A 14,920-nucleotide genomic window follows, 5' to 3' on the forward strand; every position below is an offset into this window, starting at 1 on the left:
AATCAGAGAAGACACACTTTTGGGATGGGGGTGGAATTTGTGATTAAAAGACAAAAATCCTGGTGAGAAAAACTAGTTTGAATGATGACAACTTATGCGTGTACTTAAGCAGTCCTTAGAAACTTCACAGAAGCAATTTCAGCAGTACCAGAAGTGAAGAAGCCCGGGAGAATTTGGAAAGCAGTGCAGGCTAAGCCTCTCCTCCAGGGATTGGCACCGACCAGCAGGAGGGAGTGGGGGCTTTCAGAGAGAGGGCTGGTCCAGGTAGCGTGTCCTGGGAGCAGACAGAGACTGAAATTTCTCATAGTCTATGTCTGAAATGCAACAATGCATCTTATCATGGAAGTGATGTGACCACTGCAGATAGGCACGAGGGATCTTTCCGAGGTGCTAGAAATGTTCTGAAACTGGATGTGGTAACAGTTGTATAACTCAGCGAATTTATGGAAATAATTGAACTGTATACTTAAAGTGGTTGAATTTTTGTGTTGAGTGAATTATATCTCAACAAAAAATAGTGTTCAGAAAGTAATACTACCACATTATAGGCACTTTGGAAAGTTCAGAAGAGGAAAATACCTACTATTCTACTTTTCTAATATGAGCATTATTATCTTTTTGTTGTGTGTGCTTCCAGTCTTTTTTTCTAACATCATTATAATAATATAGGGAATATACATACTTTTTCCATGATTTTTTCATAAACATTTCTCCATAGTACAGCACAGCCTTTATAACGATAGCTTTTCATAAATGCATAATTTTACATTGAGAAGACATAGTTTATTGAAAAGTTATTCTAATATTTTTCACAATCAGACTTACCAAAATAAGTCTATCATACAAGTAGCTCCTCAGTGAAACTGGAGTGAGTATAAGAGCACGTATGGAGTGATTCATTTTGACAAGAGGGACAGTCTATTTTTGTGAGAGAAAATATGGGAAGAGAGGGTGTTTGAAGTTAAAGAGGAGATAGTTTGAGTTGTTGAAAAGGGAAAGTAAGATGTTTTCTCTGGTTAGTTGGAAATTTCTCATAGAGTGATGAGACTTGAATGGAGACTTAACAAAGCATGGTTTGAAGTCGCCTTGTGGGAAATATGAGAGGAAGTTCCTTTTTTTTTGAAGGAGGATAAAAGCATAATGTGGAACCACATAGGCTCACGTAAGGTTAGGAAAAGCAGGATGTCGCAGGAGATGGCATGAAAGGAGAAAGCCAGCCCTGAGGTGAGGGTTCCCCAGTGGGGACTGGAACAGGGACTGTGACACAAAGACACGGAAGCGAGAGATTCTGTGACCCTGGGAGGGACCCTTGAAATGGCCCACGGGGTCCTGCCGGTTAGTGAGCAGAGTCAGGAGATGCCGGGATGAATAAAGAAAACGATTTTGTAAGAGGCTGGTCAGCATGGGGATTGTTAAAACTGCAGGGTGTCTGAGTTCAAACTTAGTAGGAATGTTATGATATTTAGTCCAAATAAATGATCAGTCAGTCCATTTAAAGACATTTACCATTGTCCTATCTGAGAAATTCTGGTAGACCATCCTTCTTCATTAAATCTCTATTATACGCACTTTCCTTTGTTGCTGATATTATATTCACCTCTTGCTCTAATTGCATTTTCATTTTGTATCTTCCTTCTGTATGTTTGCTTTTATAATACAACTTAATGTTTTTGAAAACAGAGAAGGTATAAACTATAAATTAATTTTTTAAACAGGTACAAACTTTTGACATGTACTCACCATCACCTCTGTTCATTAAATTAACTGATATTCTTTTTCTCTGTCTAGATTGTGAAAGATGCGTACCAAGAAAAGACAGCCACCGTTTACCCTGAGCCCCCAGACAAGGAGGCCTTCGTCCGCTCTCAGATGTACAGCACCGATTACGACCAGATCCTCCCTGAGTGTTACTCCTGGCCCAAAGAGGCCCAGCAAGTACAGACCAAAATTGAACAGTAGCCTAGTAGTTGACATGTCTAACTCCACTAATGAGATCTTGAAGTCTTTCAGAATTTTTACAAATTGGAATCTTTTATAATGATTTGTATATGATAGGTTAAGATAGTTTTACTTTAGCAATCTAAAAATTCATGGAAAAATATTAACATACTTTAGGATAAACATCACATTAGACAGTTTATTTACTTTCTGCTTATTTATGATTTCTATCTTATTTTGCCTAAGTTCTCTTTAAAAGCTGTTGTACCTACCACTGAGAAACTCAGTTGTTTTTAGATAGGCAACTAATGGGAAGACCAAAATTAGTAATTAATTGTTATGATTAAAATGAAAATCCATATTTTTTGTTGACCATTTTGTTAAAAATCTTTTTATATGTGTGTGTGTGGGGGTGTATACACACACATATGTATAAACACAGATATATATTTAGACATAGATGAAGTTTTGCTAAAAACAGAAACAACACTTTGTTGCCTAGAGAAATACAACCTCTCAGGTATTTTATTCCAACTCTAGATTATATTCGTTCTTCTGGTGAACTGAATTCTAACATTTCTAAGAAAGATCATTGCTGTTTACAATGCCCTAGGCAGCCTTAGATTTTAATACTCTTTCCCCAGTGCTGCCTCTTCCTCTCACCGTGGCCTCCATCAGTAGCCCTGCTAACAGCACCTTTCTTCCCTCGTGACTGGGTGGGTGCCCTGCCCTTCTGCTCCCTCTGCCACTGCCTGGCTTCTAAGGACTGTGCTGCTGTCCTGAGGTAGGTCCCTTCAGTTCAGCACAGCCCGCTCAGTGGGAGGAGCCCAGAAAAGAGTAGGTCAGTTCCTCGAGAAAGGACTTTCTGTGCAGTCGACCTTTTAAGACAAAGGTCTCTCTCCAGAGTTAGGAGCAAGGGCACGGTTCCCGGACAAGCTGGGTTCCCACTGGAGTGATCTGCTCTGATGTCCTCTTGATTTGCTCAGTAATTAAGAGCTCATTGTGTTGTTACAATCAACGTAATTTCCTCTGAACTTGGGGAAAATTTGGTAACCACTTCCCTACTGTCAGAAATTATCTTTACATTAGAAGTTAAAATACTCTAATTACCATTAATAGTTACAGCCCCCAAATTCATGTGTTTCCAGGTTTACTTTAGAAATTAATCACCAAACCAATGGAAATAATTTTAAATTCATAAGCTCAGGTACAATAACATTTGCTACTTGTTTGTAGAATTTTTTTGGAGAATTTTCTGGTTTCGAAGTAATGCTTTTAAAGATTACAAAGAGATGTTCAAGGTAAACTGTACTATAAAAATGACTCTTGGAAATTGCAGGTTATACAGATTGTTTTAAATGTGAGTAGAAGGGGTGGGGGTATTTCTGAAGGTAACATTTAGTCAAGAATTTTCTCAAGATAGTTATTTTGAAAAGATCCAGAACACCCAGTTTTTGTCTGTTTCTATCTTGTCTTGTAGCTCTAACTCAATGTACTTAACCTATGCAAAAGATTTATTAAAGCATAGAAAAAGTGAATGAATAAAATCATAAAATAATTGTTTTTCTCTTAAAGTATTGTTACATTTTAGAATAATTCTGGGTCTTAAAGGGTGGTCATGTGACAGTATGTTATAAATTTTAAAAAATTTAATAGCTAATTTCAGTATGAACTTCATTTATTACATGCCATTTATTATAGTTTTGGTAAAATATAGGCAGAAAAATACAGTTATTTTTTTTACCCAAAATCCTTTTTGCTAAAAGGATCTTACCACATATTAAGACTGAAATAACTGAAAACCAAGCTTTGATTTAACCTGCTGTTTGCCAGATTCCACCAGCAGTTGCACTCACAGACTCACCAGGCCTCGTGCGAGTTGAGAGTATTGACCAGGACACAGCAGGACCTGGTTTTGGAGTGGGGACCTATGGTGAGGGGCATTTGGCAGACTTGTGACACCCTGCACTAGGTGAACTGTAATAGCTCATGTTTGACCGCTGTTAAGTCGTGTGTCCCAGGAAACCCCACAACCCCCCAACTTCAGGCAAACCACAACACATGACATGTCCCCTCTTGCTAATCAAAGTGGGAGCTCTTCCTGTCTGAAGATGTCTTTACTGCCTTGCTGGAAGGTCCTGTAATGACCTCACCCAGTTTACCTCCTACTCTTCCCACATGACTGCTCCTTATTTCCACACACATAATGTCAGGTTCTGTCATGGGGAGGAGCTATAGTGAGTACAAATAAAAAGGGCAAACCCAGGAGAAGATTCCCACTCTAAGAATTCTAGACTTTGCTCATATGTGTTGGCAACACTTGAGGAAAATGTTTGGGATTCTGAAAATGTACTGAGGAAGGAGAGATGTAATTTTGGATGGGGTGGAATTGTTTGATAGTGCGTATTTGCCGCAGGTTCTGGGTTCAGTGCGCTGCTTTAAGCAGTTGAAAGGGGTTCTAGTGTTGGTTCAGTTAGTTGACTGAAATATAGACTTAGTAATGGCCCACATGACATAAAATTGAGACCAAAAACAAACCTTGAAGTAATATAAAGGAATTTGAAGATTTACAAAAATGAGAATGTTGGAATGGATTTGTTCTGTCCCAATCAGACCATTCTAATCCTATTAATTTCCTACGTCTCCCAAGAGGGCCTAGGAGTGACTGTCACTAAGGCCTTGACAGACACATTGGTGAAGGGAACAGCAGCATCCATGAAAAACATTTCTTAAAGTTGAGGTATAATTAACACACAATATTATACTAGTTTTAGGTGTACAACATGATTTGGTATTTGTCTATATGGTGAAATGCTTTTACCACAATGAGTCTCCTTGCCACCTGTCACCACACATAGCTCCAAACAGTTTATTTTCCTCATGAGGAGAACTTGCGAGATTTACTCTTTTAGCAACTGTCAAACATGCAGTAGAGTATTACCGACGGTGGGCAGCATGCTATACATTGCACCCCTGCCGCGGTCCAGCCACAGCAGGGTCCAGGGTTTCCCAAAGGTGGGTAAGGCGTCGGCGCTGGGGGACAGACGACAACACGCCTCAAAGGACAGTGACGCTCTGTTCTGTTTATTGCAAGTACAAGCAGGTTTTTATATTTTCATTTTAGGTAGCGATTAACATTTGCAGCATAGCATGATCAGTTAAGCAGAAAAAATCAATACAAAGGTAACCAGGAAAAGTACGAAAGTTCCCATAGATTCAGTTATATTAAACAAAGGTTATTTTGACCAGGAGAGCCATAAATCAGACAATTAGAAGTAGCTGTATGTACAGAATTTGAATGTCTTAGTGTTTATTGAAGTTTCTCAGAATTTGTCATGGGGCAAAAGGATACGCTAGATTGAGTAGAGGTAATAGGAAACTTATTATAAGGCCTTTGTGATGTCTAACTTAGCTATCTATTCTTTTCTGTCTAAAATGTTTCTCTGTGTACTATAAACTCTGACTCCCTAGTAACTTTCTACACGTTTAGTTTGTAATAGCTAACCAACTTTTCTTATTTCTTTGCCTGTCTAATTGATATATATATTCCTATTCTAAGATAAAGGAGGGGCTGTTACTCCAACAACTTTTAGACATACAGGGACTTTGTTCTCTGGTCAAGAAATTGTTTTGTACAACTCCATTGGAATTATGCTAATCAAGGAACCTGAAATACAGGTGTCTAACAATCCCACCACCTTTTTTTTTAATTTAAAAAATTTTTTTTATTGATTATGCCATTACAGTGTTCTATTCCCCCCTTCATTCCCCTCCACCCTACCCCCCGTCCCCACCATTACCCCCCCTTTAGTTTATGACCATGTGTCTCAAGTTCTTTAGATTCTATATTTCCCATGCTATTCTTGTCCTCCCTCCTATTTTCTACCTACCATCTATGCTACTTATTTTCTGTACCTTCTCCCCCCTTCTCCTCCTCCCACTCCCCTCTTGCTAACCCTCCTTGAGATCTTCATTTCTATGTTTCCACTCCTGATCTAGCTGTCCTTTTAGTTTGCTTTTGTTTTAGGTGTGGTTGTTAATAACTGTGAGTTTGCTGTCCTTTCACTGTTCATCTTTTTTTTAACTTCTTTTTCTTAGGTAAGTCCCTTTAACATTTCATATAATAAGGGCTTGGTGATGATGAACTCCTTGAATTTAATCTTATCTGAGAAGCACTTTATCTATCCTTCCATTCTAAATTAAAGTTTTGCTGGATAGAGCAATCTTGGATGTAGGTCTTTGGACTTCATGACTTGGAATACTTCTTTCCAGCCCCTTCTTGCCTGTAAGGTCTCTTTTGAGAAATCTGCTGACAGTCTGATGGGAACCCCTTTGTACCACCACCTTTTTATCACCCAAACAAACATGTAAGGAGAGATAGAAATCCAGCAACAATTGCCTCTGCCTTGCAGATGAATCTCAACCGTCCCAACCGTATCCCTGGGCTGTGGGTAGGGGTCTATGTAGTTTTTACTTGTCTTCTTGGAAGACCCTTTGTATCTGTGGGTAAGGAACAGTTGTGGGAAAGTCTTTCTAATCTGTTTTTCCATTCCCTCAACTGCTGGCAGCACAACCTGTGTTTGCAACAATAACCTGGTTCTTTATTAACTGGCCTTAACTGTTGATTTAAGAGATCTAACTTGTTTTTCTTATTTCTGGTACACCATGGCGGTCCTGATCACTTTAAGTTGTTCAGACCAGGGTAATTTACACAACTTGACATGTTTTCCCTTATGGTTAACAATTATATTACCCTGGCTGTTGTACTCCCCTGTATAAGGGAAAGGGAAATCTGTGGGGATTTTTCCATCCTTTCAGGCAGTTCTGTGGGGAATACTAATGTTTTCCCCTAAACTGTTCCCTCCTCTTGGGTGATTTTTGCAGGAATAAGTAAGTACAGTACAATGTCTATATTCAGTAGCAAGAGTAAAATAATGGAAATAAAACAGCCAATTGTTAACCCATTTTGGATGCCACGTTCTCCTCTGGGGAGACAAATTCCTTGAACTCGAGTCCTCTGTGCCCGGACCTTGTCAGACAGGACAAGGACCTTTGTGTGTACTGTGCCCGGACCTTATTTGTGTACTTATTTCATTGCCTTTGTTTTTGGTATCAAATTCAAAAAATTATCAACAAAACCAGTGTCGAGAGGTTTGCTTCCTATGTTTTCTTCTAGGAGATTTATAGTTTCAGGTCTTTCATTCAACTCTTTAATCCATGTTGAGTATATTTTTGTGTAGTGGTCCTGTTTTCCAGGACCATTTATCGAAGAGACTGTCCTTTCCCCAGGTATATTCTTGGCTCATTTGTCATGATTAATTGACTCTATTTGTGTGGGCTTATTTCTGGGATCTCTGTTCAGCTTCACTGATATACGTGTCTCTTTTCATGCCAACACCATCCCATTTTGGTGACTGTAGCCTTGTAGTATAATCTGAGATCAGGGTGTGCGATGTCTCCAGCCTTGTTGATTGCTTTGGCTATTTGGAATCTTTTGTGGTTCCATACAAAGTTTAGAATTAATTTCTGTGAAAAATGTTATTAGAATTGGGATAGGGATTGCATTGAATCTGTAGATTGCTTTGAGTATTATGGACACTTTAACAATATTAATTTTTTCAGGCATTGAGCATGGAATATCTTTCTGTTTATTTGCATCTTCAATATCTTTCATCAGTGTCCTGTTGTTTTTGGTGTACAGGTGTTTCATCTCCTCAGGTCAGTTTATTCCTAGGTATTTTATTCCTTTTGATACAATTATAAATGAGATACTTTTCTTAATTTTTCTTTCTTATAGTTTATTACTACTGTACAGAAATCAACAGATTTTTGAATATTGATTTTATATCTTGCAACTTTACTGAATGTTTATTAGTTCTAATAGTATTGTATTTTGGTAATCTTTAGGGTTTTTTGTATATAACATCATGACATCTCAAGTAAAGGATGCCTTTACTTTCTTTTTCTTGCCTAACTGCTCTTGCTATGACTTTAAATACTATGTTAAATAAAAGTGGCAAGAGTGGGCATCCTTGCCTTGTTTCTGATCTTAGAGGAAAAGCTTTCAGTTTTTTATCATTGAGCATGGTATTAGTTCTCTGCTCATCATGTATGCCCTTTATTATGTTGAGGTATGTTCCCTGTATACATAATTTTTGAGTTTTTATCATAAATGGATTTTGAATTTTGTTACATGCTTTTTCTGCATCTTTGAGTTGATCTTATTATTCTTATCCTTCATTTTGTTAATGCAGCATATAAGGTTGATTTGCTGGTGTTGCAAAGTCCTTGAATCCCAGGAATAACTCTCACTTAATCATGGTGTATAATCCTTTTAATGTATTGTTGAATTCAGTTTGCTAATGTTTGTTGAGGACATGAAAAGCATTTTAATGACTCTTCTCTGTAAGCTGTGGAGGCTTATGGGAAATGCTATGGTTAAAATGTGTCCCTTATTTCAGTGGAGATGACAGAATCTCGGGCTTGATAAGAACCTTAACAGCAGCACTTGTAACAATTAACAACTGGAGACAAGGTGGAGACAATGTTAACAGAAGCAGATCTACTCTATGCAGAATAGCATAGTCTACAGAAATCTTTGCTGCTGGCCAATAAATCACAGGGCCTGTGTCCTGAAGTTTTAGTGAAAAATGTAACAATTAGGACAGCACAAGTGCTGACCAAGAAAAATGCATGCCAGTGTATACAACTGATATAGCCACAGCAGCATCTAATAGCTGAATATCAGCTTTGCTTAGGTCTAAATATGTGGGCAACCCACACAGTTCTACTTGACATGTATAACAGCAGCAGCAAAGCCTGACCACAGCCACCAGGACTGAGTGTCAAGGCCCTCACCACGTTGCCAATCACAGATACAAATGAATGACCATGGAGGTGAAGAACTCTGTCATATAGATGTTCCCAACATCTTCCTTTGTGGCTGCATTTCCTAGGACAACAGTGCACTGCATGAAGAAAACCACTAGGTCTTTTGGAAATCATCTGGCCATAGTCTGAATGAATACAGATTTCTGAGGACTCTATGTGACAAAGTGTATGCCGTAGGAATAAACCCATCTTCTAGTATTTTCCCAGTAGAGTTAGGATGGAGTTCTTCATCATCTATGGCAATATCCCCACAGTGGATCCCTAATGTATTTTAAAAAAGGATTATTCTGGCAGGAAATACCAAATAATTTGCATGGGTAAGTCCCACCATCAGAAACTTTAGAATAAGCAGAAGTGTGATTCTTACTATCTGTGGAATTAACATGACTTTGTCATGTGCAAGAGACTGATGGATCTTTAGGAATAACAGCTGCTGTCAGACAGATTCTCTTTGTTGGAGCAAATCAGTAGGTGGCTATTGATTTGGCCAATGATTTTTCACTTGTTTCTCCTTTATTCCAGCAAGTAGAGGGCCCCAAAGCAGTTTGTGCTCTCAACAAGCAGCATTATAGATTGTCTTGTATCAATGTTTCATTAACTCTCTGACACTGTCCCGGAATATAATTCCGGTTACTGGACCTCAGTGTTCTCATTGTCGTCTGGGGCATCAGGCTGGTCTAATGCATTGACAGTGCTGTGCTCACAGGACCAGGAGCACAGGTGCTGTCAGGCTCCATGGACACCTGCTGACGTCCATTGTGCCACGGGGTAGATGGTCAGTCCAAAGAAAGCCCAAGTCTGGTGTGTGCTGGAGCATCCCCTCCATAACAACAAATTGTGTACTTCGTCCCACTTATGACTAAGGGGGAACCGAGTGTTTGGTGGGTTTCTTTGAATTTTGGGTCCAGTACTCAAACCCATTTATGGGTGATCCAAAAGCTTCTAGCTTTTACTGGTCTAAAAAAAGAAAGGCTTCTCCAGCTGATCCTGGCTGCAGTGAAAGTACTGTATTTTCCAGACTATGAGACATACTCCTCCCCTCCAAATTTGGGAGGAAAATGGGGATGCATCTTATAGTCTGAATCTAGCTTACCTGGCTCGCTGTGAGGGGGCAGTGGAGTGGGGTCACAGGTTATTAAGTATTTTACCACATTTTTTGCTTGTTTCTTTCCTGTTTTCCTCCTCGAAAACCTAGGTGCATCTTATAGTCCTAAGAACATGGTAGTTCTACTGTGTGGATCTTATGAGGGAGATCAAGTGGACTCAGAGTTTGGGGCAAATCAGGATTCTGTACAAAAGCAGGATTTTTGAGCAAACCATGCTCTCTTCAGAAAATACCTATTCTTTCACCTTAACACTGGGTTATTTGAGGTGAAAGCAAATGAAAGAAAATTGTTCAGTTCAAAGAGTTACGTGGAGACCTGAGACAGGCCTTCTCAAGTTCTCAGAAGGGCTGGACAGCGTGTAAGCCATCATATACGGAAACAAGTCCACGGGCAACATACTTCTGCTTTAATGTGGGATGTCCTGAGAGAACCAGGACATCGGTGGGGTGCCTGGGACCCAGCAGAATGAAATGTCCCCTGAGGAAGGGCGGTAGTAGGCAGAAACCATGGGAATCAGAGAAAGCCACAGAGAGGCAGCTCAGGACACTCCAGGACACAGAGGAGACTCATGGAAATTCTTGGGTGCGGCAGATACTTGGTTATGAAAAGGTTTTTGGCAAGTGCCACTTCAGTACGAGTTATTACGATTAAAATAAATCTCATTTTGAAAAAGGCTGGTGAAGCCTGTGGTGTTTGGAATTTTCAGAAGAGAGGACAGTGACCTTATCACCAAAATGTACAGCTTGATGTTTTTCCTCCACCAAGGTGACAGTCCAGGGGCATCTACACTGGAACTCTGGCAGCTCTTGCCCTGGTGCCTGGGCAAACACCGCCAGGATGCATTACCTGTGGAACACTTTGTAGACAAATCATTTTTTGTGGACAAGAACCGAACTAACAATGTTGGTGTCATTAGCATTAGTATCATTAATCGGCTGATGTAAACAGCCAAAGAACTTGGGTTGTCTTCATCGCTATTGAGGCTGCTCATTCCTCTGCCATTGCAGACAGGATCTGCTTTTACTGAAAGAAAAAAACCTCAGAATAAGGGCTTTAACATAAAGTAAGTAACGTAGTAAACACGCTCTCTGTTCTCATTTTAAACTTGATTTAGAATTCATCTCCAGTAATGAAAGAAACACCATCTGTGCCAACCGCATGCTAGCATCGTGACGGGGGAGGGGAGGCGTCACTCCTACCTATGAACTCAGCTGCAGCTGGACCACTGACATCCACTGTGGGCTTTGGACTCCTCTCGAATTAAATTTGCTTCCTCGGTTAAACTGTCTGCTTTTGTTAAGTTACAATTAAGTAGTTTTCAGTTAACACAAGAACATACAGATAACAACAGGACTGCACTGGTACAAGGTTAAAAGGCCTATGCGGAAATTCTGGAGCTAGGTTTCTCATAAGAATGGTCAACAGCCACCAGCCTTTTTATTTTGGTTTTATTGACAGAAATATTGACTTGGCGAAATGACAGGCATAGGCCTTTTAATAGCTTTCTAGGAATCTGAACTTTTGCTTTCAATACCAAATAATATCTGGAAAACATGCTCACTTTTGTGTTTTCTTAGGAATTCTAAGAACTGGCCCAGATTCATGTGATAGTCGTTCCTTAATCCATAGTCACCATGGGCCTCTAGGTGTAATTCTTCAAAGGAATGGAACAGGCGCAGGTCCTCCCCATCCCCTTCTGTCTCAGTACTTTCTGCATGCTTGCAGGAAATGTGTTTCCAATTGGGGTACCTAATTGTGTGCCAGAAGTCCTCACAGTGCTCTTTGAAGCCCTCCACACAAATTATACCAGGCTTTCCTGTCATACAAAATCCAGTCACATCCAACCTTTTCCCAACATCCAAAATCTTTTTCCTCAGGTCCTGCTGATATATATGGTGGCTGTAGATCCACATTCGGAGAAATGTGTTCTTAACTGGCCTTGCTTGTGTAGATGGTTCGTAAACGAGCTTTCTGTTCAGGAAATAGGAGGCACTGTTGTCCTGTAACCACTGGATTGCGGCACACACACACAGCTCTCCGGGATCAAACGTCCCTATGTAGGAAGTGAGACCTTTGTTGAGAAGTAGCTGCTGCTGTCTGTCAAGCTCCGGTGACCGTCCAAACAGCTGCAACGCTACACAGGGGTAGCTGTGAGGCATGGTTACTTGCAAATCGATTTTCACCTTAAAATGAAAATCAAATAGATTTAAGTACCATAAAATCATCTAAGCCAGTTTATCATGATTTTATTAAATGTGATAGTTATTGCTACTATTACCAGTTAACTGCCAGACACCATGCTAAATACTTTATATACACTATTCCTTCCATTTATGCATTCATTCCTTCTTTCCAGTTGAAGAACACTTATCCCACCTAACCACATGCCAGGTACCCTATGCTAGAATGAAGACATGAAGACACCATTTTTGCCCTTTGTAAAGTCTAGATCCTAGTGAAGCAGACAGACATTAAGTAATTACCCATAGCAAGTATTTAATTTCAATGGTGAGAAGCATTACTGTGGAAGACTATAGGGATCCAATGAAATGTGTATCCAGGGGGACTGGATCCAGTATGGGGACCCAAGACATCGCCTCTCAGGGAATGACAAAGGGTTGGTTGGAGAATCTGAGAGAGTTGTCCTCAGATGCCGAGTCCACTGGTTCCCTATGCTGTGCTAGTGCTGGAGGTAAATGGATCGGAAGATGAAGGTAATTTCATTTTTAGAATTTAGATTTTGCTATCTATATTTGCTTTCTGTGTTTCGGGTGCCACCAGAGAAACATTCATTTACTCCTTAAAAGCCATTTTTGCTGAAATCCATGTTTAGATTTGTAAAAGTCACATGTGTACAGGAGTGTCTATCCTATAATAGTTGGACTGGTAAAAAAATGGATGGCTGAGCAGAATAATGGTGGTAAGATGTTTTTAATAAAACAAACTGGGCATATTTGTTTACAAGGAGTGTGAATGTCTATGTACAATTCAGGATGTTTGTTGAAGACGATTTACAAGGCATCACATATCTTGCTTTCAAACGACTAAAGGAAATACCCATCTGGAATATTCTCTATTTGTTTCCTGGAGCAAAAGCTCATATCCCAAGTGTTTCCAATAAAAACTAGGCCATGGCAACAATTGAAACAACTCAGGGCACTTACCTTGGGCTCCTCAATCTGGAGTGTTATCACAAATTCAATTTTTGGTGGCAGCGCCTCCCTTGTGCCTTCCAAATATCTCTTTATATTCGTCAGGGCATTTACGTCTTCAAGTTTTACTTCTCCTTGGTTAGGAAACATAGAAAACAGCATTTCCATCTCCAGCAACTGAAGCTGCAGGCACTCTTTCATAGGAGTGGAGGACATGTTTGTTGTCTTGATATCAACCTGCCAGGAAAACTGGAAAGGCCCAGAGACACTGGGTTTGTCAGTCTGCAGTGCCTACCGAAATTTCCCGAAGGTCCCTTTGCTCGGAAGCAGTTTTGCAGAAACGCTAAGCATTGAGACCTGGGCACAAACGGGCACGCTTACGCTCTTTCTCCTTTATTTCCTGGACCCCAATATCTAGTATGCGCAACATCCCCCAAGATACTTCGTTACAATTCAGATTCCCAGTGCCTTTCCCCTACTTCCACTTTCGATCTAGATCCGGGAATGTGGACTTTCAACAAGTGTTCCGAATTACTTCGTTGCAGGTGGTTGGCAAACATCTGTGGACACTTTGAAAGCCTTAATTCTGGAATAGGCAAGGGGCCCAGCTTCTGAATTCTCCCAGGTGTCTGGCATGGGCAGACCTGGACGCTGCGATGAGAGAACCCCGCAGTGCCGTTGGGGCGGAGCTCTGGGTCCCCAGGCTTTGGGGTCTCGAGGGCACCGCTGCCACCAACGCCAGTTGTCGCCCCTCGGCCCCTCTCGCATCGCGGGTGGGCCTTTACAGAGAACAACACCGGCGGGGGTTTGGCGTCAGGAGAGCTCTGGACGATTTGAATCTATTTGCCCCCGCCCCAAGGGCCCAGGTTTGGGTGGGGGGGGGGTGCCCTACAGTTACATAAATGAAATTTAGTCTTAAAAAGGTGGAAATGGGGCGGGAGTGGTGGCCCAATAAGGCCTCCCAGAGTCAACGGTTTGGAAGATGAACCTCAAGAATCAAGAAGCCGATGCAAAAAAACTGGTGGCGTTCACTGTGGCCGAGACCACCTTGTCAGAGGCCCCAGATCGCGACAGGCACTCCCCCAACCCCATCCAAGGTCACTGGGATCCCCGGCTTCCCACGACGACGGATGGGATTGGCCACCCCCAGATCCAAATTTGGAGGCGGGGCTGGGCATGTTCTGGTCGCAGTGCTCGGAGGGCCCGCGACCCTAGGCCCCAAATCCCGGGCCACCGCGGCGGCCTCACCCTTCTCGGTCACTCAATCGAAACAGCCCCAAGCCCGCTCAGACCCCAGTTCCGCAGTTCCACCGGGCGCCAGCTGCGCGCGATCCCGGAGGGGGCGGGGCGCGGCGAGCGAACCCTCCCTCACAGCGATTGGTTGAGGGGCGTGGCGACGAGCCGGAAGCGACGCAGAGCCACGTCTGCGGGTCCGAGAGTCCCTGGGTGGTTCCAGGCGCCGCGGCGAGGCCGCTTTTCTGTTCCGTGGAGGTGAGGGCGAGTCTTCTGGCAGAGGTGAGCGGGGCCCTGCGGCTTGGAGGTGACACCGGACGTTGCGGTCTACAGGGGTTCGGCCGCCCTGCGGGCTCGTGGTTAGGCTAACGGACTGACTCAAGGACGGCGCGCAGGACACACCCACTCGCCACGGAGTCGAGGAAACCGGCTGGTCGGTCGGTCCGAGGGTCTCGTGCTGCGCAGTCTCGTGCTGCCCAGCCCGGGCAGGGCCCGGGGCCTCGGGCGGGAAGGGTATAGGAGGGACAGACGTGGTGTCGATGTTGGAATGGAGGGCAGGGGGACACTTAACGTTTTCAGACTGGGCACTGTGTGGACTTC

The 14,920-nt window shown here is 42.1% G+C and overlaps 3 protein-coding genes across 8 annotated transcripts in view; 2 read left to right on the forward strand and 1 right to left on the reverse strand.

Annotated features, from left to right (window-relative positions):
- ME1 (malic enzyme 1) overlaps window positions 1-3,497 on the forward strand; it is a 163,927-nt gene extending 160,430 nt beyond the window's left edge. Inside the window, exon 14 of the mRNA XM_037143815.2 lies at window positions 1,789-3,497. Coding sequence (XP_036999710.2) covers window positions 1,789-1,959 — 171 coding nt within the window. The 3' untranslated portion in view covers window positions 1,960-3,497. The remainder of the gene's footprint in view (window positions 1-1,788) is intronic.
- Window positions 3,498-11,348: 7,851 nt separating this feature from the next.
- Window positions 11,349-14,420, reverse strand: RWDD2A (RWD domain containing 2A). 2 transcript variants are annotated; one of them, XM_037143814.2, is made up of 3 exons: window positions 13,623-14,420; window positions 13,100-13,336; window positions 11,349-12,118 (listed from the first exon to the last, which is right to left on the reverse strand). In XM_037143814.2, exons 2-3 carry the CDS (start codon window positions 13,301-13,303, stop codon window positions 11,441-11,443), a joined length of 882 nt encoding a protein of 293 aa, XP_036999709.2. In that variant the 5' UTR covers window positions 13,304-13,336; window positions 13,623-14,420; the 3' UTR covers window positions 11,349-11,440. The 2 variants fall into 2 exon arrangements, with proteins under 2 accessions (XP_036999709.2, XP_036999708.2); XM_037143813.2 differs by having other exon boundaries at window positions 11,350-12,118; window positions 14,336-14,420.
- Window positions 14,421-14,502: 82 nt separating this feature from the next.
- The window catches only part of PGM3 (phosphoglucomutase 3), a 31,701-nt gene continuing 31,283 nt past the window's right edge, over window positions 14,503-14,920 (forward strand). For all 5 annotated transcript variants that reach the window (XM_037143808.2, XM_037143807.2, XM_037143810.2 and 2 more), the window contains exon 1: window positions 14,503-14,602. The gene's annotated coding sequence lies outside the window, so the exon portion shown is untranslated. The remainder of the gene's footprint in view (window positions 14,603-14,920) is intronic.

This window comes from Artibeus jamaicensis, unplaced genomic scaffold (genome assembly GCF_021234435.1).
Source record: "Artibeus jamaicensis isolate MK-2021 breed Jamaican fruit bat unplaced genomic scaffold, CSHL_Jam_final contig_387, whole genome shotgun sequence".
NCBI lineage: Eukaryota > Metazoa > Chordata > Mammalia > Chiroptera > Phyllostomidae > Artibeus > Artibeus jamaicensis.

Excerpts from the sequence above, each read along its gene's own strand:
- RWDD2A (XM_037143814.2), bottom strand. The coding sequence starts at position 13,303 with ATGTCCTCCACTCCTATGAAAGAGTGCCTGCAGCTTCAGTTGCTGGAG. Across the intron at positions 12,119-13,099 it reads TCCAGATTGAGGAGCCCAAG|GTGAAAATCGATTTGCAAGT; the intron begins GTAAGTGCCCTG and ends TTTCATTTTAAG.